Source organism: Miniopterus natalensis, chromosome 4 (genome assembly GCF_054644295.1).
Source record: "Miniopterus natalensis isolate mMinNat1 chromosome 4, mMinNat1.hap1, whole genome shotgun sequence".
In the NCBI taxonomy this organism is placed as follows: domain Eukaryota; kingdom Metazoa; phylum Chordata; class Mammalia; order Chiroptera; family Miniopteridae; genus Miniopterus; species Miniopterus natalensis.
This window is the reverse complement of record NC_142084.1, coordinates 70,001,962-70,026,964: the sequence shown is the minus strand read 5'-3', so window position 1 is coordinate 70,026,964 and position 25,003 is coordinate 70,001,962. Positions and strand designations below refer to the sequence as shown.

The window sequence follows — 25,003 nt, the reverse complement described above, 5'->3', positions numbered from 1 at the left end:
TTTTATCTCTTTTATGACACATCTGATGGGTACACATTAGTCCTGCTTCTGTTCCTTGTCACCATGCAAATATCCCTGAACATATTCTATAAAATCCCGCTTCTGCCACAACTATTGATCCCCTTCACGTGTTCACGTCTGAGGAGATGATGTCACAGCACACTTACCCTTGTACTGGGCTTTCTTTGTATAATGTGAGATCAAACGAGCAGAGAGCTCACTGATTTTGTTCACTTATGTGGTTTTATAAGTGTGTGCTTTACATGGATCAGACTGACAAATCTCAGAGGGAAGGTGGGGGTGGGGTGGGAAGAGATTAACCAAAGAACTTATATGCAAATATGCATAACCCGAGGACACGGACAACAGTGTGGTGAGGGACTGGGGTGGGGAGTGGGTGCGGGTGGAAGGGGTCAATGGGGAAAAACGGGACATCTGTAATATTTTGAACAATAAAAAAAAAAAGTGTGCTTTACATAGAAAATATATTAAGGTATGGAATATTCATAATGTGAAAATGGCAGGGGCCCGGCCAGAGTGTCTCAGTTGGTGGAGCATGCCCCATGCACCAAAGGGTTGCCAGTTCCATTCTGGGTCAGGGCAGGTGCGGGTTTGACCACCGGCTGGCAAGTGGGGAGAGGGGGGCAGGCTTGTGTTGCTCTCTTACATTCATGTTTCTTTCTCTCCCTCTCTCTCCCTCTCTCTCCCTCTCTCAAAGCATGTGCTCAGGTGAGAATTAAAAAAAAGAAAAAAATGGCAGGGAAAATAAAATGGGATTAAATATTATGGATTCAAATAATGGTATCAATAAAATTGAATAAAATTGTAAAACTAATTTCAAAGTAAACCTATAAAATACAATAATCACATCAATATGGGTCTCTAATTCCAGATAAATGGGCAAAGATGTGGAAATAAAAATACAAATGTATACAAGGCAGTGGATAAAGCAGTATTTACAGTTATAATTTCTACCTATATAAACATAAATAGACTATGCTTAGACAAAGGATAGAGAAGACCATTAATTGAGTGCAAAAGAATGCCCTTGCCACAGTGAAAGAAGCAGAACTTTGTACATTTAAAAGTAATGGGAGGGGGCATATTATGACAGACATAGAATTGACCACATAAATTAAATAAATTTTCATACATTCTCCTAAATACATTTATACATATATAAAGGAACTATATACCAAATAGCAATGTTTTTAGGGAAAAAAACCTATAATTTCATTTACTAAATAAATTAATTATGTATTAATTAGTCTACCTAGCAAGCAGACCTGGCAGTCTCTGGGCTCTGAGCTGGCCTGGGTGGGCTCGGGGGGCCTCGGGCAGATTCTAGGGCGCTTTCCTCGGCCTCCCCCGCAGCACAGGCCGCACTCACTCGCTCACCTGGGTGGGGTCTCTGAAAGGAGGGGCTCCTTGGGAAGCCTGGTTGCTCCCGGGTGCTGGATGCTGGAGGCTGAAGCTCTGTCCTCAGGCGAGAGCAGGAGGAGCCAGCGCTGGTCAGCAGCCCATTGAAAGCCCAGCAGGAGCAGCGCGCCCGTCCAGCCCGAGCTGCGCCCGCTGCCTGCCGAGGACACATTTACTTCTCCCTGTGTCTGCTCATTAGATGCTGTTTTCACTGTCACCCCCACCTCTGAGCCCCTGATTTCCCTTTGGGACACCTGTGTGGACAGAGTGGAAAACTTTGAAGCTGATGCCCGTTTCTCAGGGACCAGTTAGAAGCCAGGTGAACGCTGCTTGGTTCCTCCCTCCCCACGGCCCTCCCGCCCCAGAGGCCTCGCCGGCGCCTTGCCCAGCTCCGGGTCACAGTTTCTCAAAAGCCTACGACAGGGAACCCACCCCACGAGGACCTTGGATCTTCACCGCACTGGCCTGCGGGGGGCACGGCCTGCTGTGCCCCAGAGCATCCCAACTTCTCTCTCCAACAAGGGGAGAGCTGCGGGACTCTGACCTAAAGCTTTGTGCCCCACACTCCTTGTCCTCAGGACACATTTGCCAAATCAGTGAGAAATTTCCTACTCATAGCAGGAGATAAGAGCTGCCACGTAGTCCCACATTACAGAACCATTGTTAATTATGAGACATAGTGACATAGTTTTTTGCTATACATTCTGAGTTGGTACCTTGCAAGCCTTGTTTGATTTAAGTTTTATAAAGGTCCTTTCTCCGAGGTGGTGAAATTATGACCTTCACTCTCCATAGCAGAAGTGGGGCTTGAAGAAGTGTAGTGATCTGCCCAAAGTTACAATCAGAGTAAGGGGCAGCTGTTGTTTGGAATCTGTCAGGACACTTTCAGTTCTCAAACTGCAGTGGGCCCCAACCAGGGATGGGTTTCCCTCCAGCCACTTGGCAATGTCTGAAGGGAGGCTGCTAAATGCCTACAATACCCAACACTAATAATTATGTCAACTTTAGAAGAAAAAAAATCCTAGTCTATGACCCTAGCCTAGCCCTTCTCCAACTTCAAAGTGCACATTATTGACTGAAAAATAATATTGACTAGATGTTTAGTCTCCAAAAAAGATTTATTCAGAAAAAAATAAGTGTTGCAACCCAGTGCACGCAGACATGACAAGCCACATTCTGGCCTGTGTGCCCAGATGGAGGGGTATTTATAGAGGGGGAAGGAAAAAGGGAAGGGAAGTTAGAAGCACGGAGTTTTATAAACATAGACTTCTGCGGGCAGGGTTGTCACGATTACATACAGTGAGAGAAGGTCCATCAGTCCTAGCTTTTCCCATAGACCCTCCTGACTGGTTATAGTTGCTTAAGTTGCGGTTAGTCTTTATCAGTGTGAATCACCCACGATTCTAGTCCAAGTGCAGATACTGATTCAGCAGGTCCTTGTGGGCCCAGAGTGTCTGCATTTCTCATAAGTTCCAGGAAAATGCTGATTTTGCAGGTCCTGGTCCAAGGACCACTCTTTGAGTAGCAAGCTTTGGTCCTGTTATAGAGTAAGGGACAAGTAACTGTAGGCCATCTTCACCAAAAATTGTGTTTGCTTAAGACTTTGAATGAAAGGTTACAGTCATGTACTGCTTAACAACAGGGATATGTTCTGGGAAATGCATCCACAGGTGATTTTGTTGTTGTGTGAACATCAGAGAGGGCACTTGTGCAAACCTAGATGGCATAGCCTACTGCTCACCTAGGCTGTGTGGTATAGCCTGTTGTTCCGCAGGGGAGGAAAAGTCATTTAACCTACACCCTTCTGGGTTTTGGACTGACACACCTTTGTAATCAAAGACAGGTTGGCAGGAGAAAAACAAACCAAAGTTTAATAACAGGACACCTCTTATTCATGTAGAGACCTAGGAAAACTAAGAAACTCCTGAAAACGCCACCTTAACTACCATCTCTAGCGGGAGACAGGAAAAGGTGTTGGGGGAGGAGGGTCAGATATGAGAGGTTACCAGGAAAAGCACAGTAAACACAGTCAGATTGTTAGGCAGGTTTAAGTCATTGTCTCTAGAGGTAAGGTCACCACCTCCCCATTCTTGATACAGCAAGGGAGACACCCCTGCAAAGGCAGACTTTCCTTACAAATGTAAGTGTCCCTTACAAAAGGCAAGTCGTACTTGGTTTTCAGGGCTTCTCCCAGGTCTGCAATTTCTTAAAATTAACCAGTGTAAAGAAATCATTAGGCCAAAGAGACATTTTGGGATGACAAATCCTGTTCCCCTATAGCTCCTAGGCTACAAACCTGTTCAGCATGTTACTGAACTGAATACTGTAGGCAATTGTAATGTGATGGTAAGTATCTGTGCAACGTGGTTCACTAATGTGTAACCATGGCTGGGACACCACTAGGTGATAGGACTTCTGCAGCAACATTATATATGTCATCATATGGGACCACCATTGTATATGTGGTGCCTCATTGACCAAAATGTCATTATGTAGCAGGTGACTGTAGTCTCTCATTCCAGAGGCTGTGATACATTGTTTGAGTTTTTTTCATATGGGTTTGATGGAACCAAATAATACATTTCTGAAAAAGAACCTATAGTGGGCAGAATAAGGGCCTCCTAAAGATGTCCACACTAATCCCTAGGAGCTTTGAATATGTTATTTTTATAGAAGGGGGTTAAGGTAGCCCCTTGCTACTCAGCTGACTTTAAGATCAGAAGGCTGGCCATGATTATGCTGGTGAGAAGAATGCCATCACCGTGGTTCTAGAATGTAGAAGAAAAGGTAGAATAGCTGGGATCAGAGCAAGGCTGGAAGATGCTTCCCGCTGGCTTTGAAGACAGTGAAAGTACCAGGAGCCAAGTTATACTTGTTGCCACTTAGTTGTTAGACAATCATATACTTTACATAGTGTTCCCCTGTATATTTCCAGAACCCCAACTGGCACCATACATAGTTATCTCAATATTATTGACTATATTTCCTGTGCTTTACTTACTTCCTCGTGACTACGTATTTTGTTACTACCAATTTGTGCTTCTTAATCCCTTCACCTCCTTCACCCAGTACCCCAAATCCCCCTCCTTTCTGGCTACCATCAATTCTTCCTCTGTTTTTATGAGTGTGTTTCAATTTTGTTTGTTTATTTTGTTCATTAGATCCCACAGTGAAATAACAAGGTACTTGTCTTTCTGTGACTGTCTTATTTCACTTAGTGTAGTGTTCCCCAGGCCCATCTATGCTGTTGCAAAAGGTAAGATCTACTTCTTTTTTACAGCCTAGTAGTTGTCCATGGTGTAAATGTACCACAGCTTTCTTATACACTCATCTACTAATGGATACTTGGGCTGTTTCCAGGTATGGGCTATTATTTTGAAATAATAGCCTTGCTGGGCAGTGTAGTCTTGGTTGTAGGTCCTTGCTTTTCCTCACTCTAAATATTTCATGCCAATCTTTTCTGGCCTGTAATTGTTCTGTTGAGAAATCAGCTGACAGTCTTTGGGGCTTCCTTGTAGATGACTGTCTTTGTCTTGTTGCTTTTGAGATTCTCTCTTTGTCTTTAACCTTTGCCATTGTTATGTATCTTGGTGTGAACCTGTTTGGGTTCATAGTGTTTGGGATGCTCTGCACTTCCTGCACCTGGTGTCTATTTTCTTCACCAGGTTGGGGAAGTTTTCAGCCATTAATTTGTTAAATAGGTTTTAGATTCCTTGATCTCTTTCTTCTCTTCCGGATACCTCTATGATGCAAATGTTGTTATGCTTCATTTTGTCCCAAAGGTCTCTTAGACTATCCTGGTTTTCTTAAAATTATTTTTTCTTTTTGTTGCTCTGATTAGGCATTTTCTGCTACCTTGTTTTCCAAATTACTGTTTTGGTCCTCTTCTTCATCTAGCCTGCTGTTTATTTTTTTCTAGTGTATCCTTTATTTATGATATTGTATCCTTCATTTCTGATATTGCATCCTTCATTTCTGATATTGCATCCTTCATTTCTGACTGATTTTTTAATGGTTTCTGCATCCCTTTTCATGCTGTTGACGTTCTTGCTGAGTCCTTTGAGTATCCTCATAACCATTGTTTTCAGCTCTGTATCTGGTAGCTTGCTTGCCTCCATTTCATTTAGTTCTTTTCTTGGTATGTCTTCTGTTCTTTCATTTGGGGCATGCTTCTTTGTCTCCCCATATTGGCTGCCTCTCTGTATTTGTTTGAGCATGAGACAGATCAGCTATGCCTTGGTATGGTGGCCTTATGTAGTATGTGTTTTGTGGGGCTCAGAGGCGCAGTCTTCCTAACCACCAAAGCTAGGTGCTTTAGGAATACCCTCTGTGTGGGTTATGTGAGCCTTTCTATTGTAGTTGAGTCTTGATTGCTGTCAGCTCATCCATGGGTGGGGTTGCCTCTCTGGTTGGCTATGAAGATCAATTCTGAGTGCAGTGTGTGAGCTGCTGTGTGGGGGCTGACTCCACAAAGCTAAATTCACCCCAACAGGGTCTGTTGTCTGCCTAAATCTCCCTTTGTGTGTGCCACTTGTGGAGCTAATTGGTTTGTACTCTGATGTGGTCAGAATCACTGGTTGTGTTGGCTCTGGGTCCCCTTGGAAGGGGATCCCATGAGGGGTAATGTCAGGTGCTACCAGTGATGGGCCCTGGACTACCTGTTTGGATTTACAAAGCAATTCAGTTTGTGGCTGTCTCTGCTGGACCTGGGTGTGCATGGGAGGGGCCTAGCTGTGCTCCAAGGCTGGTTTCCACCAGCACTGAACCCAGAGACAGGTCAGCTAAAGGCCCAAGTATCCCCGAGATCTGCCCTCACCTGTTAGCTGCTTGTTAGGCTCAGTTACTGAAAGAACCTCTAGCAGAACTAAGTTGCTTGAGGGAGGCTGTTAGTGAGTCACCAGGTAGCAGCAAGCGGTTTGCCAGATTGATACAGATTCAAATTTGGTGCCAGTGCTGGATTTGAGGCTACTTAGCAACAGTCTCAGGGTACACTAAGATCATCTGCCACTTACCATGGTGCCCATGGACTTTTGTGGTGGGGCTGAGTCTCAGGGATTCATCAGGGCCACAAAGACCAAAGTTTGGCCATCTAAAGGGAGGGCTGTGCACAGGAAGAGTGGTGCTGGTCTGGTGTGCGCAAAAATTGGTCCCACCCAAGAGCCACAAGACTCATTTTATTTCAGACTCTGCCCAGAACTCCTGGAGAGTCTTCTGCACTGGGGAAACAGGCTGGCCACAGCCACTGGCAATACTGAAACCCACAAGCTCAGCAGGGCAGTGTCACCAGGAGTCAGGAGGGGGGAGCTAATGGTTCTCCCCTGATAGGGTTAATGGGTGTCCCATAGAGGGTTGGGATGCCACTGTTCTGGCTGGGAAGGTGGGATGGTAGTCCAGTGGGAGGCTCTACTGCTATGACCACTGGGGGCAGTGTACTCCGCCATTGCTATGGAGAGGGCACTTTGGTGCAGCTGGACACTTTTGGCACCTGTGGTGGGTAAGGAGAATAAATGGTCTTTGTCCCAGAGCCACACAGCTCTGTCTCTACTTCTCCTTGAGTTCTTCTTTAAGATTTCTTCCAGAGAGTCTATACTACAGGCTCAGACAGCAAACTCCTTTGTGGGGTGTAAGCTTCCGCAGGACAATAGGAGCCCCAAGAATGTGGGGCTTGTGCAATCCCCCTTGGCTGATGCAGATTGGAGGGGAGTGTTCCCCCCAGGAAAGATGGAATCAGTATCAATGTGGTTTCTACTGTAAATATTTGATTTTAAGACTTCTGTTCAGCTGTTTTCAGTTGGTTATCAGGGTGATTGTTGTATAATTTAGTTGTAATATCAGTTCACGGCTGGGAGGAGGAGGGAGCAACTTTCACCAGTTTTGCCCCCATCTTCCTCAAAAATTATACTTGAAATCTTTGTGTCTAAATTTCTATTCTCTCAGTTTAATTTAACCATTCCTTCTTTTATTTCTATTCTCTCAAAAATTTTTCAAGTTTTCTTTCAACATTAAAGGTGAAAATATTAATGCGTCTGTGTTGGACATATATGTCTGCATGTTTATTAGAAAGAAAATCATGTAACAATGCACACATATGTATACATACATATACTCCTTACCTGTGAAAGAGTTCTTAGACTCACTAAATATTTCCAAATATTTTATTCATTAACAAAATTCACTGAATTAAGTTTATCATCTCACATCACCACCAGATCAAGGTGATTGCATGTACTCTTAATTTCTGTATGGCATCTTTAATTCAGAAAATTTTGCATTTTAAATATGTTCAGTTTATTTCATTCATTAACTCAATGAATTATTTAAAACAAATGCCCTGGTTGGTGTTGCTCAGTGGTTAAAGCATTGGCCCATGCACTGAAGGGTCGCAGGTTCGATTCTTAGTCAAGGGCGCATACTTGGGTTGCAGGTTTGATCCCCCACCCCAGTTGGAGCGAATGCTGGAGGCAATCAATTGATGTGTCTCTCTCACATCAACGTGTTTTTCTCTCACTCTCTCTCTCTCCTCCTCCCTCCCTCCTTTCCACTCTCTCTGAAAACCAATGGAAAAAGTATCCTCAGGTGAGCATTAACAAAAAAAAAAAACAACAAAATAAATATAATAAAATAAAGACAATTTGTTAGAACTAATATATGAATTCAGTAACACTGTGGAATACAAAATCAATTTACAGAAATCTGTGGTGTCTAATAAACTCTCAGAAGAGAAATTAAAAAAAAAAAATCTATTTACAATTGTGCCAAAAAGAATAAAATACTAAGACTGAACATAAGCTAGGAAGTGAAAGACCTGTACATAGAAAACTGTAAGATATTGCTGAATGTCACTGAGGAAGACACAAAAAGTGGAAAGATACACTCTGCCCACTGATCGGAAGAATTTATATTGTTAAAATGCCCTACCACAGGCTCAAAATGGCATCACTCATGCTGAAAGTCCATGATTCAAAATTTAAATTTAATACTGGATCTAATGAAAGTTTCTACATCTCCCAGAAACACAATTTTAATCAACCAGGTAAGAATTTTCTGGTCAAGCACCAGTAAGTTAATCTGTCACATGGGCCCTCTCCATCTCCAGTTGAAAAAAGAAGGAATCTGTATGATAAAAACCCTTCTTGTTCTCTTCCCCCACAGAAAAGATGTCAAGTCCCACCCCCAAAATCCTTCCTTCTCTGTTATTAATTGCGCCCTTGCCCCACTCTTTTTTTTATAAAAAAAAAACACTTCTATTTTGTACAACCCTTCAGCAATTTCCCTTAGTTGTTAGATGTGATGCTGTGTGATTCATGAATCACTTAATAAAGCAATTAGATCTTCAGATTTACTAGGTTGAATTTTTTTAAAGTTTTAATTTATCTTTATTTTTGGAAGTATTACAAATGTCCCCCTTTTCTCCCCATTGACCCCCTCCACCCTGCATGCCTCCCCCCAGGTCTTCACCACACTATTATCTGTGTCCATGGGTTATGCATATAAGTTCTTAGGTTAATCTCTCCCCACCCACCCCTGTCTTCCCTCAGTGATTTGTCAGACTGTTCCATGCTTTTATGTCTTTAGATCTATTTTGTTCATCAGTCTATTTTGTTCATTAGATTCCACATATGAGTAATATCATGTGATGCTTATCTTTCTCTGACTGGCTTATTTCACTTAGCATAATACTCTCCAGGTCCCACCATGCTGTTTCAAAGGGGAAGGGATCCTTCTTTTTTACAGCTGCATAGTATTCCATTGTGTAAATGTTTGAGAAAATGCTTGATATGATTTCAATCTTCTTAAACTTGTAGAGACTTGTTTTGTGTCCTAACATGTGGTCTAGCTTTAAGAATGTCTCATGTGCACTTGAGGAAAATGTATATTCTGCAGGTTTGGGGTGAAATGTTCTGTAAACGTCAATTAAATTCATCTGATCTAGTGTGTCATTTGGAGTCACAGTTAAGGTACTGATGTACAAAGAGAATGAGAAACATAAAAGTTAATATTGAGGTTTCAGATTTTCTAGGAATGAAACTATATAAATGGTGTGAGTAACCAAGTAAAGTTTTTCCCACATGAGTAATACAACTTATGACTATTCAATCTATAAAACACGAACAACTTACTTACAATGATGCATGTCGTTGGAGATGAAATTAATCTTAATAAATCCATGTTGCCTGTGAAATAAAGTGGAATTTATAAATATTTCTGATCAAGGTTGGAAAAAACCATGTGAGGTAAGAAAAAAGGAGAAAGGGAAAAGCTGTCTATAAAGCTCAATAAAATGGTTACTTAAATTGTATAAAGAAGTTGAACTCAAACAAGTGGAAATTCCAGGAGATAGGCAAAAGGAATAAGTTCTACAAACACAATTTGATTAAAGAAATTCAAATTCTTGTTTTTAGTCTTAAAGCCATGAAATCAAGTGCACTTTTTCAGACTCAGCACAACTGGTTTTTTATAGCTGCCATCCCAAAGAATCTTTTCAGGACCCCTTTTATGTCTTTATTCCTGAGACTGTAGATGAAGGGGTTCAGCATGGGTGTGACCACCGTGTACATCACTGAGGCTGTTGCACTTGCATGGGAGCTGTGGGTAGCAGCAGAGCTGAGGTAAACTCCTAGGCCCGTACCATAAAATAAGGAGACAACTGAGAGGTGAGACACACAGGTAGAAAATGCTTTATACTTCCCCTCAGCTGATGGCATTCTATGTATGCAGGACACGATCTTAGAGTAAGAGTAAAGGATCCCAGCCAGGGGACCACCACCCAGCAGCACAGTTATAAAATACATCACAGTGTTATTAAGAGAGGTGTCAGAGCAGGCTAGTTGGGCCATCTGACTGAGTTCACAAAAAAATTGGGGGATTTTCAAGTCTGCACAGAAGGATAGTCGCAACACCATTAAGCTTTGTGACAAGGAATTCAGGGCACTCAAGATCCAGGACAGCAGAACCAGCAGCCCACAGAGCCGGGGCTTCATGATGACCACGTAGTGCAGGGGGTGGCAGATGGCCACATACCTGTCATAGGCCATCACGGTCAGGAGGAAGTCATCCAGCCCTGCAAAGAGTAGGTAAAAATACACCTGGCTGATGCAGCCTGCGTAGGTGATGGCTCTGCTCTGCGTCTGGATGTTCACCAGCATCTTCGGGACGGTGGTGGACGTGAGGCAGATGTCCACCAAGGACAGGTTGGACAGGAAGAAGTACATGGGCGTGTGGAGGCGGGAGTCGGAGCCGACGGCCAGCACGAGGAGCAGGTTTCCCAGCACGGCCACCAGGTACATGGAGAGGAACAGCCCGAAGACGAGGGGCTGCAGTTCCAGGGCCTGTGAAAGCCCCAGGAGAAGAAATTCTGACACTCTTGTAAGATTCCCTGGTTCCATGAGGTGGAGGTGACTTCCAAGAAAGAGGGAAAGAACATAACTAATTTTCATACAAACTGATATTACTCATATAGCTCTAATACTACAGCTTTCAGTTTATATTTTGCAGTCAAGAAATTAAATTCAGTATTTTGCTAAGGATTTGTTCCCCTCTAGGACTTTCTTGTGTCATCTCAGAGTAGCATTTTCATCCCAATCTGAATTTTCCTTAAGATGTCAGATATATTAGTTTTTATGAGAAATATTTTGTGCATTTCAGGACTATCAACTGAGTGCTGACCATGTTTTCAGCACTGTCTGGGCTTTGAGTAGAGGGTGCTGAAGAACAAAAGTCCCTATAAGTCAATCTTGGAGAAAGAATATAGAAGGAAATAATAGAAATTTATAAATATAACATGATGGTGAGAGATCATATGAAGAAAATGAAAGCAGGTCTAAAGGAGAAAGTGACTAGGGTGTTCTATTTTTTATGGGTACTTAGGTAAGATATGCAAACAAAATGGCATTTAAGCTCAGAACTCAAGGAAGGGCGGGAGGGAGATCGAGGTTATGTGGGAAGTGTACAGCTGGCAGAGGAAATGGCGGCACAAGGGCCTTAGGGGGGAGCTGAAGAGGTTTAGTGATCTGCTCAAATTAATATCAGAGTATCTGATGGGCCTTGAGTATTATTTTTTCAGGTTGCTTTTAGTCAGATATGATTTTGCCCCTAGGGTGTCTGGCAACATCTGAAGGGATACCACTAAATACCTACAATTTACACAAAAAAGCACCCCACCCACCCACCCCGAAATTATTATCCCTCCCCTAATGTCAATGGTGAAAGGTGAGAAAACCTAGTTTAGATAAGCACTTCTCCGATTTCAGTGTTCATAGGAAGTCCCCAGGATTGTAGTTCAAATGCAGAATTTGATTCAGCCAGTGCTGGAGAGCTCAGAGACTGCGTTTCTAACAAGCCCCCTGGTGGTGGTGATGCTGCAGGCCCTGGTCTGTGGCCCACCCTCTGAGTAGAAAGGCTGTGGTTCAGTGTTAGAGTTAGTTGCAGGTAGTTTTAGGTCTTATGATCTAAATATGGTCTTTGCATAGGGTTTTGAAAGAACAGTGTATTCACTCATTCTAGAGGCTATGATTAAACCTTTGTTTCCTTTATATAAGGGCCCTTGACTGACACAAAATAATACTGAAAAATAACTTGTAGCAGGCAGAATCAGAACCTCTAAAAGATGTCCAGATAATCCCCAGTGCTTTTGAATAGAATGTTTTTATAGCAAGGGCAATTAGGGTAGCAGATAGAACAGGGTTGTTAATTGGCTTACTTTAAAATAGCAGATGAGCCAGGATCATCCAGATGGAACTAAGGTAAACACAATGGTCCCCAACATGCGGAAGAGGGAGACCAGGAGAAAATGAGCACTGCCGGCTCTGAGGAAGAAGGAAGGGTCCTGCGTCAGGAAATGCAGGCGCCAGCAATACAAACTGGAATTGGAAAGAAAACAGATTCTCCCCTGAGCCTCTAGGAAACCCAACCCTGCAGACATCTTCATATTATTCCAGTGAGACTCATTTCAGGCTTCTGGCATCTAGAACTATAAGAGCCTACATATATTCACTTTAAAGAACTCCTGTAGGAATATTTTACAGCAGCCATGGCAATCTAATAGAGCAATTTACTCAGTAAAATGTGTTTAAGGGAACTGAGTTTAAGTCTCTCCATTCATTAGCTTCCTTGGACAAGGGCATTTTACTTTGAAAAACCCACATGAAGTGAAAAAGAGATATTTTTGGAGATATTGCACCCCACCAGCTGGTACAGTGAAGTCCTCAGTACATAAATGAAAATGCTGTGGACGATGATGCCTTTGTGTCGTTAAGATTTAAGGTACAATGTGTAACCTTAATTTCTCCACCACTGAACTGTAAAAACTATTGTTTCTCAGCACACTATGCTCTTTGGCTAAACGTTGGTCAGTCCTCAATTTATATCCCCCAAGTGCATGACAGAATTTCTCATTCAAAGTATAGAAAAATAAATACTGCAGGAAAAGGCTGAGTGTGGGATAGGAATTTCTAACTGTTCCATACAGGAAGTAAAATAGTACAAAACCCCAAAATAAATGCAGGCTTACCAGTAATGAAAAAAACTATTTAGTATTCCTCTTTAGACTCGTTAAATACGTTTCATGTGAATACCAGTGTGAGAGAAAATACTGCAATGTATGTCTCAATCTTTTCAATGAACACAAAATAATTTCAAATATGCCCATCTTAGAAATTTAACACAAACACTCTCACTTCACTACACTGTTCTCCACACCTAATACTCTATTTCTTTCTCCTCAAACAGAAAAACTCCTCAATATGCTTTCATCTTACTACAACCATTTTATGCATCTCACACATTCTACAGCATCACCCAACTGGACCCCCCTTCCCATCACTTAATTGTCAACCATGGGCCCTGTATTGCAGATTCAAAGAGACACATCCTTATTAACATATTTAGTAAATTAAATATAAATTAGTTACTTAACTAAGATAACAAACAGAGATATCTTGTCTCAGGACTAGGCTGATTAGGGTCTCAGCGACTCAGGTAGAAGTTCTCAGGCTCCAGCGTCTCTGACCCTTTCCTGATGTACCTCCCAGCTCCCAGACTCACCTGGGTGGGGTCTCTGAGAGGAAAGTCTCTGTGTGGAAGTCTGAATTGCTCCCTGGATGGTTGATGGTGGAGACTGAAGCTCTGTCCCCACATGAGACAGCAGGGAGGAGTGAAGCATCAGTTCCTGAGCCAGGATCAAAAGCAACAACCATGTCTTATCCACTAACATTGTACAAGATATTTACAGGCACATTTAGCAGGCACATTTCCCTTGTGTTATTTACACATCTATGTAAGTGATTTCCCTCTGGGCCTCTGGAATAAACAGAAAGAATTTTTTCCTAATGATTCTCTAATCCCAAGAGACTAGGTTAGAAGTCAAGTGAGCTCAGTTTTTATGACTCCTTGTCTTCATCACACGTGTTTCCAGTGGTCTAACCTCTTACTACCTTATTCCAACACTGAGTTAACATTTTCTCCACACCTAATACTCTATTTCCTTCTCCTCAAACAGCAATACTCTTCAATATGCTTTCATTTTACTACAACCAGTAATGAAGGAAGAGATTATGTAACCTATCATGACCAAGTTCCTTTGATCCTCAAGGACTGATTTGTGGTGGGGACACAGCCCTGATGTCTCTAGAGCATTGCTGTTCTCTCCAACAAAGAGAGAGTTGTGTTCCTTTGATATGGAATCCTGGGCTCCACACTCTTTGCTTTCCTTACACATTTGTCAAAATAATTTGGGATTTTTTATTTATCTCACAAGTTAAGAGCTGTCATTTAGTGCCTCATTATAAAATATTTGTTAATTATGAGGTACATTTTGATAGTTTTATGCCATATAATCTGAGCTTAGTATCTTATACTTTGATTTAATTTTTTGAAAAGTCCATTCTATAAGGTATTACTATTATGAACTTCATTCCCCTTTGCAGAAATGGGGCTTGAAGGAGTTTAGTGACTTGCTCAAAGCTATGAACTAAGTGAGGGATGGGTCTTGATTGGAATCTGTCAGGTTGCTTCCAGTTTTCAAACTCTAGACCAGTGGTTCTACCTGAGATGAATTTGCCCCTGGGGATGTTTGGCAATGCCTGGAGGGAGGCTGCTAAACACCAATAATAACCAACACAAATAATTTTCCTGCCCTAATTGCCAACATGAGAAGGTGAGAAAATCTAGTCTAGATCAGCACGTCTCCAACTTCAATGTGCATTTAAGTCACCCATGATTATAGTTCAAATGCAGGTCCCGGTGGGCCCAGAGATTCTTTGAATCAAACAAGTTCCCAGGTGGTGTCGATGCTGCAGGTGCTGGTCTGTGGACCACACTTTGAGTAGTAAGGATGGGGCTGTGTTAGAGTCAGGTGTCGGTAGTTCTAGGTCTTCAGGATCAAAAATCATTTTGCATATAATTTTGAATGTATAATGTATTTATTAATTCCAGAAGCTGTTATAAATTCACTGTTCAATTACTTTATATAAGGATTTATAAATGACATCATATGATACACTTCTGAAAAATACCTTATTTGATTATTTTATATAAGGGCCCTTGTGTGACACCATGGAATATATTACTGAAATTTTTTTATAGTAGGCGGAATCAGAGCTTCCAACGATACCCACATCAGAATCTCTAGAAACTTGTAGTATGTTGCTTTTCATTGCAAGAAAGGATTATAGTAGCAGATGGAATAGTTTGGCTAATCAGCTGATTTTAAGATAAGATTGGGCCTGGCCAGGCATGGCCCAGTGGTTGAGCATTGACTTAGGATCCAAGAGATTGAGGTTCGATTCCCAGTCAGGGCACATGCGTGGGTTGCGGGCTCAATCCCCTGTCGGGGGCATGCAGGAGGCAGCTGATCAATAACGACTCTCTCATTGATGTTTCTCTCTCTCTCTCCATCTCCCTTCCTCTCTCTGAGATCAATAATATATATATATTTTTAAAGATAAGATTGGCCATAATTGTGTAGGTGGGACTAATGTAATCATCAGGGTCCTAACATTTGGAAGAGGAAGGAAGAATTTTGGAACCAGACGGAGATTGAAAGATGTTTACCAGGGTTATATCCTCTTGTTGGCTCAATCCCTTTAGTGTTATGTAGTGGTCTTCTTTGTCTCTTGTTAAGGCCTTTGCTCTGAAGTCTATTTTGTGAAATATAAGTGTTGCTACCCCTGCTTTTTCCTCATTTCTATTTGCATGGAAAAAATTTTCTATCCCTTCACTTTCAGTGTGAATCTTTTGTTCTGAGGTGTGTCTCTTGTAGATAACATATATATGAGTCATGTTTTCTTATCTATTCAGCTACCCTGTGTCTTCTGATTGGAGCATTTAATCCATTTACATTTAAGGTTTTTATTGATAGGTACTTATTTCTTGCTATTTTAATTCTTTATGGCTATGTTCCTGTCCCTATATATTTCTTCTTACAGCAGTCCCTTTAACATTTCTTGCATTGTTGGTTTGGTGACAATAAACCCCTTTAGCCTTTTTTTTTTTCTTTTTGTCTAAGAAGCTCTTTATTTCACCCTCAATTTTGAATGATAACCTTGCTGGGTAGAGTAGTCTTGCTTTTAGAACTTTGCTTTTTATTACCTTAAATACTTCATGCCATTACCTTCTGGCCTCTAGTGTTTCTGTTGAGAAATCAGCTGACATGCTTATGGGAGCTCCCTTGTAGGTAACTGACTGTCTCTCTCTTGCTGCCCTTAAGACTCTCACTTTGTCTTTAACATTTAATTATGATGTGTCTTGAAATGGTCTGTTTGGGTTCATCTAGATTGGTACCATCTGTGCTTCCTGAACTTGTATGGCTTTTCTACTCGCCAGCTTAGGGAAGCTTTCTGTCATTACTTCTTCGAACAGGTTCTCTATCCCTTGCTCACTTTCTTCTCCCTCTGGCAATTCTGTGATGCAGATGTTGTTCTGTTTCATGTTGCCTCAGTCTTCCCTTAAAATGTCTGTGCTCTGCAAGGACCCAGTGCCCTTGTACCTCAGGTCCAAGCTGAAGGAGTTACAAAGTCAGCTCTAAACAGGACTCTGGTCTCTCTGCACAGTTGGTCTCAGTAAAGCTGGGGCCAAGAATCCCAACTCTGCTCACACTCCCAACTCTCCTCAGTGCAGGACAAAAATCCCAAATCTGCCCTGCCACCAACTCCACAGGATGGAGAAGTCATGCAGCTCCATAGGTGGGAGGAGGGGTTGCAACCCCACACTCGAGGTGGAAGAATCCTATCTTCCTTCCCCACACCACACAGTTTAGTCACTATCTGGGGCTCTGCACCTTGCCTTTCAGGAAAGCAGAGGGTCCCCCATTTTTGGAGGGAGCCAAACACCACAGCGCGGCCTTTCCAGCCATCAGAATCCAAGGTGAACCTCTCCCACTGGGGCTGCTGACATTAGGTGTGCTCTTTTGCTGGGAAGGTACAGACCCAGTCTTCCAGGCAGACAGCGTTTCCCTGGATCCCTCTGCCTGATGATATGCAAGTTCTCCTACCAGTCTCTGCTGCTTCAGGTTTGGGATTCCTGCTTGGGGATGTGAGCCCACACTCCCAAGGGTAGGGAGCTTTGCAGCCAATATCACTCAGGCCTCTCAGCCAAGCACCAGCTCCAGGGAGGCTCCCCCTTTCCACAACTCCCTTTCTCTTACAGTCTCTACATTGTTTCTTTAGCGATCCTTAGATAAAATATGTCTAATCAGCTACTTCTCTTGTTTTTGCAAGCTGACCATGAAGTATTTTAGCTGCAAATCCAGTCCATAGCTGGGAGAAAGGGCACACAGCCTCCTGTTACACCACAGCCACCTTGCCTCCCTCTATTGTCCCTTTATGGTTATGGCTGTCAATGTAAGCAATGTCCAAACCTGTAAGAATTTTTATGAGTTTATTTGAGCCAAACTGACAACAATTGCCAGGAAGCAAAACCTCAATGGACTGAGAAAATGCTCCAGAAAGTCAGTTTTGCACCTTATTTTATACATTATAATAAAACAGGAGGCATAAGTGTGTTACAAAAAATTCACTGGTGATAGAACAGGAACATGGGAGAAAGCAAAGCCCGGAAACCTTTGGGATTAGATAAAAAGTAAAATCATAGACACATACTTCTTTTACATTGGTGAGTGCAGGATAGTTAACAGTCAACAATTAACACATTAACGAGAGGATTTGTGGTCTCTGCTCTGGTGCATGGTTGTGTCTGGAAGGGTCAGGATAAAGAAAGTTATCTTGACATTCCAAAGGTATGTTATCATAAATGCAAAAACTTAACAGAGATATTATAGAAGGGATTCCAAACGACTGCAAAGTACATAAAAGCTCCATCCACTTGCTTCCAACACCAGACCGAATTTGTGGCTAAAGTGCAGAGCTATTGGCTTGAAAAAACAGTTGAAGTGTAGATGATCTGAAATATCAGTTTATTACCACCAAACTGGCAAGGCAGGAAATGCTAAAGGGTTAACACCTATCCTCCTCAAACTATTTCAAAAAATCCAAGAGGAAGGAACACTTTCAAACTCTTTTTATGAGGCCAGCATTAGCCTAATTCCAAAACCAGATAAAGATACTACAAAGAAAGAGAATTACAGGCTAATATCCCTGATGAGCACAGATGCCAAAATCCTCAACAAAATATTAGCAAATCAGATCCAGCAATATATTAAAAAGATCATACACCATGACCAACTGGGATTTATTCCAGGGTTGCAAGGCTGGTACAATATTCGCAAATCAATAAACGTGATACATCACATAAACAAACTGAAAGATAAAAATCACATGATCTTATCAATAGATGCAGAAAAAGCATTCGATAAAATCCAGCATCCATTTTTGATAAAAACTCTCAGCAAAGTGGGAATAGAAGGATCATACCTCAACAATAATAAAGGCCGTATATGACAAACCTACAGCCAACATCATACTCAATGGGCAAAAACTAAAACCATTTCCCCTAAGAACAGGAACAAGACAGGGGTGTCCACTTTCACCACTCTTGTTCAACATAATACTGGAAGTCCTACCCACAGCAATTAGACAAGAAGAAAACATAAAAGGCATCCAAATTGGAAAGGAGGAAACAAAACTGTCATTATTTGCAGATGACATGATATTGTACTTAGAGAACCCTAAAGACTCCACCAGAAAACTACTAGATTTAATAAATGAATTCAGCAAGGTAGCAGAATATAAAATTAACACCCAGAAATCGATGATATTTTTATACATCAATAATGAACTCTCAGAAAACAGAAACTAAAAAAACAACCCCATTTACCATTGCAACTAAAAAAAATAAGATACCTAGGAATAAATTTAACCAAAGATGTAAAAGATCTTTACTCAGAAAACTATAGGACACTGAAAAAAGAAATAGAGGAAGATATAAACAAATGGAAAAATATACCATGTTCATGGATTGGAAGAATTAACATCATTAAAATGTCCATATTACCTGAAGCAATCTATACATTCAATGCAATCCTCATTAAAATACCAACAGCATATTTCACAGATCTAGAAAAAACACTTTGAAGATTTATCTGTGTTTTCTGTTCTGTTCCACTGATCAATATGTCTGTTCTTGTGCCAGTACCAGGCTGTTTTGATTACAGTGGCTTTGTAGTATAACTTGATATCTGGTATTGTGATTCCTCCAACTTTGTTCTTCTTTCTCAAGATTGCCGTGGCTTTTCAGGGTGTTTTTGGTTCCAGATTAATTGATTAAAACTTTCTTTCTATGTAGACTTCACTAGTTGATATTCGATAGTCAGTTTTGTCAGTGTCTGTAGTAGACACTGAGCTAAATAAGACAATAAAACCACACCAGCCTCGCCAGCATGTCTCAGCTGTTGAGCGTCAATCTATGAACCAGCTGGTCACAGTTCGATTCCCGGTCAGGGACATGACCGGGTTGCAGGCTGGGTCTCCAGTAGGGGCGTGCAGGAGGTTGAAGCTGATGCGTGCAGCCTCTGATGGTTGAGGCTGAAGCACATCTTGCAATCATAGTAAGAACCGCAAGGGCCGGTCCAACAACAACATTGGCTCAGGTCGGTGTCACAGGAATTCAAGGCCCAGGTGAGTGCCCCAGGCATTTATAATGAATACCTTTCTTATCAATAGGCTGAGACTTAAATGGAACAATATTTAAAATCTACATAATTAGGAAGAGTACTTAAGGTAGTGATGTGAAAATAAATGACAGACCCAAAGTGAGAAGTGGTTTCATCTTTTCCTGTACAATAAAATTAAATAAATGTCCTTAGATGCCAGTGTAGTTTTGTCCATATGAGTAATACAACTCTGATTATGTTTTCAATAAAACTAGGGAGAAATTTCTTAGCATATGTCATTAGAGAAGAAATTACTTTGGAGAAATCCAAGTTGTCCCATGAAAGATATGGAAATTTCCAAATATTTCTGATCCAAGGTTGAGAAAAACTTTGAGAATGTATAAAAATGGTGATAAAGAAAACTACATATTATAGCAGAAGCTTAATAAAGTGAGTTACTTAAATTATATAGAGAAGTTAAATAATAAAAAATTGACATGCCAGGGAATAAAGAGAAGGATCCTGTTCTAGTCCACACAATCAAACAATCACAGGTTCTGGATTTGAGGCTTTGAACTATGAGATCAAGGGCACTTTTTCAGTCCCAGAATAATCGTCCCTTTTATACCTGCCATCCCAAAGAATCTATTCAGAGCCACCTTTATGTCTTTGTTCCTGAGACTGTAGATGAAGGGATTCAGCATGGGTGTGACCACCGTGTACATCACTGAGGCTGTTGCACTTGCATGCGAGCTGTGGGTAGGACCAGAGCTGAGATACACACCTAGGACTGTACAATAAAATAAAGAGACAACTGAGAGGTGAGATGCACAGGTAGAAAATGCTTTATATTTCCCCTGAGCTGATGACATTCCACATATGGAGGACACTATTCTAGAATAAGAGTAAAGGATCCCAGCCAGGGGACCACCAGCCAACAGCCCAGTTGTTAAGTACATCACTGTGTCATTAAGAAAAGTATCAGAGCAGGCAAGTTTGATCATCTGCTTAATTTCACAGAAAAAGTGGGGAATTTCCAAGTCTGCACAGAAGGACAGTCTCGATGCCATTAAGCTATGTAACAAAGAATTCAAAATACTAATGATACAGGACACCAGGACCAGCAGTCCACAGAGCCGGGGATTCATGATGACCGTGTAGTGCAGGGGGTGGCAGATGGCCACATACCTGTCATAGGCCATCACAGTTAGAAGGAAGTTGTCCCAACCGCCAAAGAGTGTGAGAAAATACATCTGCGTGATGCAACCTTTATAAGTTATGACTTTGCTCTGTGTCTGGATGTTGACCAGCATCTTCGGGACAGTGGTGGAGGTGAAGCAGATGTCCACCAAGGACAGGTTGGACAGGAAGAAGTACATGGGCGTGTGGAGGCGGGAGTCTGAGCTGACGGCCAGGATGAGGAGCAGGTTTCCCAGCACGGCGACCAGGTACATGGAGAGGAACAGCCCAAAGAGAAGGGGCTGCAATTCTGGTTCCTCTGAGAATCCCAGGAGAAGAAATTCCGCAGTACCTGTATCATTGCCTGGTCCCATGTGGTGGAGGTGGTGACTAAGAGTGAAAAAATACCATAATTAATTTTCACACAAATGGTCATTACTAGCATAGTTGAAATGCTACAATTTATGTTTTGCAGTAAATTAATCAATATCTAGTTTTTGTGCAAATCATCCGCTTTAAGACATCCCCTGTGACATCTCTGATTTAGGAGTTTAAGTACCTTCAGGCTATTTTCCCCCAGGAGGTCATGTATTTCACAGCTTTAATAAGAAATGCCTTCATGTCCCTGAGGAATATGTGTTGAGTACTGACCATCTCCAGGGAAAAAGCTGTAAGATGCTGAGAAGCAAAGTCCCTAGAATATAATGACGGTGAAAGAATATACACAAAATAAATATCATATACGATGTCAGACGGGGTCAGGTGCCATGAAAAAAAAAGAAGGTAGGTATTAAAAAGAGTGGATGGGGTGCTATTTTTTTACTGGGAGTTCAGGAAGCCCTGCAAACAAGGTGGCATTTGAATAGAGACCTTAAGGAAGATAGAGTGGAAGACATGTGGTTATTTGAAAAATTGTTTGAGGAAAGAGCCAGAGCAAAGGCCCTGAGGATAGCATTGGTTCAGATATTCACAACATAGGTGATGGCTCTGCTCTGCGTCTGGATGTTCACCAGCATCTTCGGGACGGTGGTGGAGGTGAGGCAGATGTCCACCAAGGACAGGTTGGACAGGAAGAAGTACATGGGCGTGTGGAGGCGGGAGTCTGAGCCGACGGCCAGCACGAGGAGCAGGTTTCCCAGCACGGCCACCAGGTACATGGAGAGGAACAGCCCAAAGACGAGGGGCTGCAGTTCTGGGTCCTCTGAGAATCCCAGGAGAAGAAATTCTGAAATGTGTGGATCATTGTCTATACAATGTGGTGGTGGTCACGACTAGGAATAAAATAAAATTGATTTTCACATAAATGGGCATAACTAACATGGTGGAAATGCTACAACTGCAATGCTATGTGGGAACAAAAAGCATGTATAAAAGAGAGCAGGTGTGAGGTATATTTACTGGGGGTTCAGGAGGCCCTAAGAACAAGAAGACATTTGAACAGGGACCTCGCAGAAGAGAAAGCAGGAGACACGCGTTTATTTGTGAAGCATGTGCCCTGCTGGGGTAAGAGCCAGTGCAAAGGGCCCGAGGACCCTGAGGACAATACTTGTTTCAGATATTCGAGGTTCGGAAGGGAATGAGCCAGAGCGGAGGGATGAGGGGCAGTGTCAGAGAATGTGCTCGGATGAGGCGGCCCCTCTGCTGCTACAAAGCGTCAAGGCACAGGGAATCCCTTGTCCGAAAGTTGTTCCTTACACTTTATTAATTTTGTTTCCAGGTAATATTTTGAATAAAAATGGATGCTCTTCTTCTTTTCATGTGCTGGTTAACATTCTTACATCTCCATTCTAAGGGTCACATTTTGGAGTATATTTTCTCATGTACCTCTGCTCCGACAACTGCTCATTCCCCACACAACACACACACACATACACACATGCACACAACACATGTGTAATCACGCACACATGCAAACTAGGACCTTCTGGGGCGGTGTTATCCCCAGGCTTTTTGTGCCCTGTCATAATTATTAGGAAAGTAATGACTACAAAGAAAGCTGTCAATATCGGATTATCTTTCCCCTAAAAAATATAGAAATAGTATCCAAATTTCACTGGGTAAGTATCCCAGGAACAGGTGAGCGTGTCACTCCTGTCACTCCTGGGCTCTTCACTCTTATTATGACCATATTCTGTCCTGTATGTATTTATCTATTTTTATTTCTTCATTTAGATTTTTGTTTTTGGAAACTGGGTAATTGAATTTCAGTTGGAAGTCTATATGGCTTTTCTGATTTTTTATAAGGATCAGATAGTACTAAACTAGTATCTGCCAGATTACATGACTAAATTCCTGTTCCGTATTTAAAGAAGTATAAAAAAACTCAGTTTAAAAAACAGAGATAGCAATAAAATTAAAAAATAAAACAAAAACAGAGATGGTTTAAAAAACTAGACAATAGAGGTAAAAAGATCTAATAGCTCAGAGGGTCCCTGAGAAACTGTGAACAGAAGATTTCCTTGGGTCTGTCGACATTTCAGCCCCAGTTCTATCCCCATGATGCCCATGATAACTCATAACACAGCAAAGGCAATTTATCCAAAAGAGAAGGGTGATCTACTATCAATGTCAAGAAACTTCCAAGAATGAGCATCCACTGGAAATGGAGCAAAGAGAATAAATTTACAGTTTAGAAAAGGAAATATACAACGTACAAAAGTCGTAGTTTTTTTAAGAGATAAAATGGTAGAAGACTTTTCTAAATAATACTAAATGCAAAATTCTAGGTTTAGCAGCTGAATTTTGAATCTTGGATCTGCCACATATTAGATTAGCTGTTTGAATTTGGAGAGATAACCAATCCATTCTAAATGTTAATATTCTCACTCAAATGGAGTGGGCAGCAATGTCCATCCCCCTAATGTGGTCGATACATTTGGTCAATATGTATAAAAGTTTAGCACAGTTCCTTCCTGTTAGTACATCTATGGGCGTCACTGGTGATGATTCTCTTTGTTTAGATGTGTGTGCGTACATTCATGTGTATCTGTGTGTTTGCATGTGCACACATACTTGATTACAATGGAAAAGGCATGTTTACTGTGGGACATGTTAACAAATTTGGAATAATGCAGTAAAGGAAAATATAGATTTAAAAGAATGGCAGTTCCTGCTAAGGAGGGAAAAGTAATGAGCCTGAAGAGCCCAGCAGAGAGCCAGGTGCAGAGAGAAGCAGCAGCCGGCGTGGTGCTGAAGCTACCTCGGGCTCAGGGGACCACACACTGACTGGACCTTCATTGCTCCGCTGGCCTCGTCATTGCATCCACCTCACCTCCCGATCTGATTGTGATTCCTGCACCTATGTCATGTTCATTTGACCACACTTGTTTTTATATGTCCCAATAGTGGATGAGCCTGGCCCTTCTCTCATTGTTCTTTGTGGCATCTTTCCTTTGTTCTTGGACTTTGGGATTGCATATCTTTTGTGACACACCCAGTAGTTACACTCTAGTCCTGGTTCTGGTCCCCATCCTACATGCAAAGTCCTCATCAAGTTATACTTTATAAAATCCTACACAAGCCAGATGATCTGTCCCTTTTCTTCATACGTTTATACTGAAGACATTATGTCATTCACACACTTACTTCACTGTACTCTGCCTTCCCCATTTAATGTAAGATCAAATGAGCAGGGACTTCACCTCCTTTGTTCACGTCTATGTTTTCACAAAGGTGTGCATTTGCATAGAAACAAATTTTAAGAAAATGAGAATTCATTAAATAAAAAACTGGTAGGGAAAATGAACCTAAGTTATAAATAGTGACTTCAAATAACTATTAAATAAAATTGAATAAAAATATAATACTAACATCTGAAAGAAAATCACAATAAATTGATCCCATAAACATCTGTAATTCAAGATGAACTGGGTAAAAAGAAATAAAAGACTAGGAAAACGTACTCTTTAAAACACTGTGGAGGAAGCAGTATCTAAAGTTATAATCTCATCTTATATAAACGTAAGTGGACTCATAGTGCTTATAAAAAGGATATGGGTGATCTTTAGTTGGATAAAAGAATGTTTTCCAAAACATCACAGAAGATGATTGCTATTTTTAAAAATAGATCTAGGACGAGGGAGAAGCAAGATGGGGGGTAGGTAACAGCTGCACCTGCCGCCTCCCGCAACCATATCAAAATCACAACTAAAATACAGAACCACCATCACTCAGAGCCTCCTGAAATCTGGCTGAACAGAAGCCCCACAACCAGGGAACTGAGGGAGCACCGAGAGCGGGAGGAGGGGGAAGACGCGGGCGGATCGGGGCTGAATCGCAGGGACGCGGCCTCGGGCCCACACCTGGTGCCACGGTTGAAACCCGGGAGGGAATCTCGGCGGCGGAGGTTTCCCGGAGGAGGGA

At 41.7% G+C, this 25,003-nt stretch overlaps 2 protein-coding genes across 2 annotated transcripts; both read right to left on the bottom strand.

Annotated features, from left to right (window-relative positions):
* Window positions 1-9,857: 9,857 nt before the first annotated feature.
* On the bottom strand, window positions 9,858-13,579 carry LOC107534270 (olfactory receptor 7A10-like). The gene is made up of 2 exons (XM_087816176.1): window positions 13,442-13,579; window positions 9,858-10,748 (listed from the first exon to the last, which is right to left on the bottom strand). The coding sequence occupies exons 1-2, from the start codon at window positions 13,577-13,579 to the stop codon at window positions 9,858-9,860; spliced, it is 1,029 nt and encodes a 342-aa protein (XP_087672302.1).
* A 6,467-nt stretch (window positions 13,580-20,046) lies between these two features.
* LOC148093362 (olfactory receptor 7A17-like) lies at window positions 20,047-21,015 on the bottom strand. Its single transcript, XM_087816034.1, has one exon. The coding sequence runs from the start codon at window positions 21,013-21,015 to the stop codon at window positions 20,047-20,049; it is 969 nt and encodes a 322-aa protein (XP_087672160.1).
* Window positions 21,016-25,003: the final 3,988 nt, after the last annotated feature.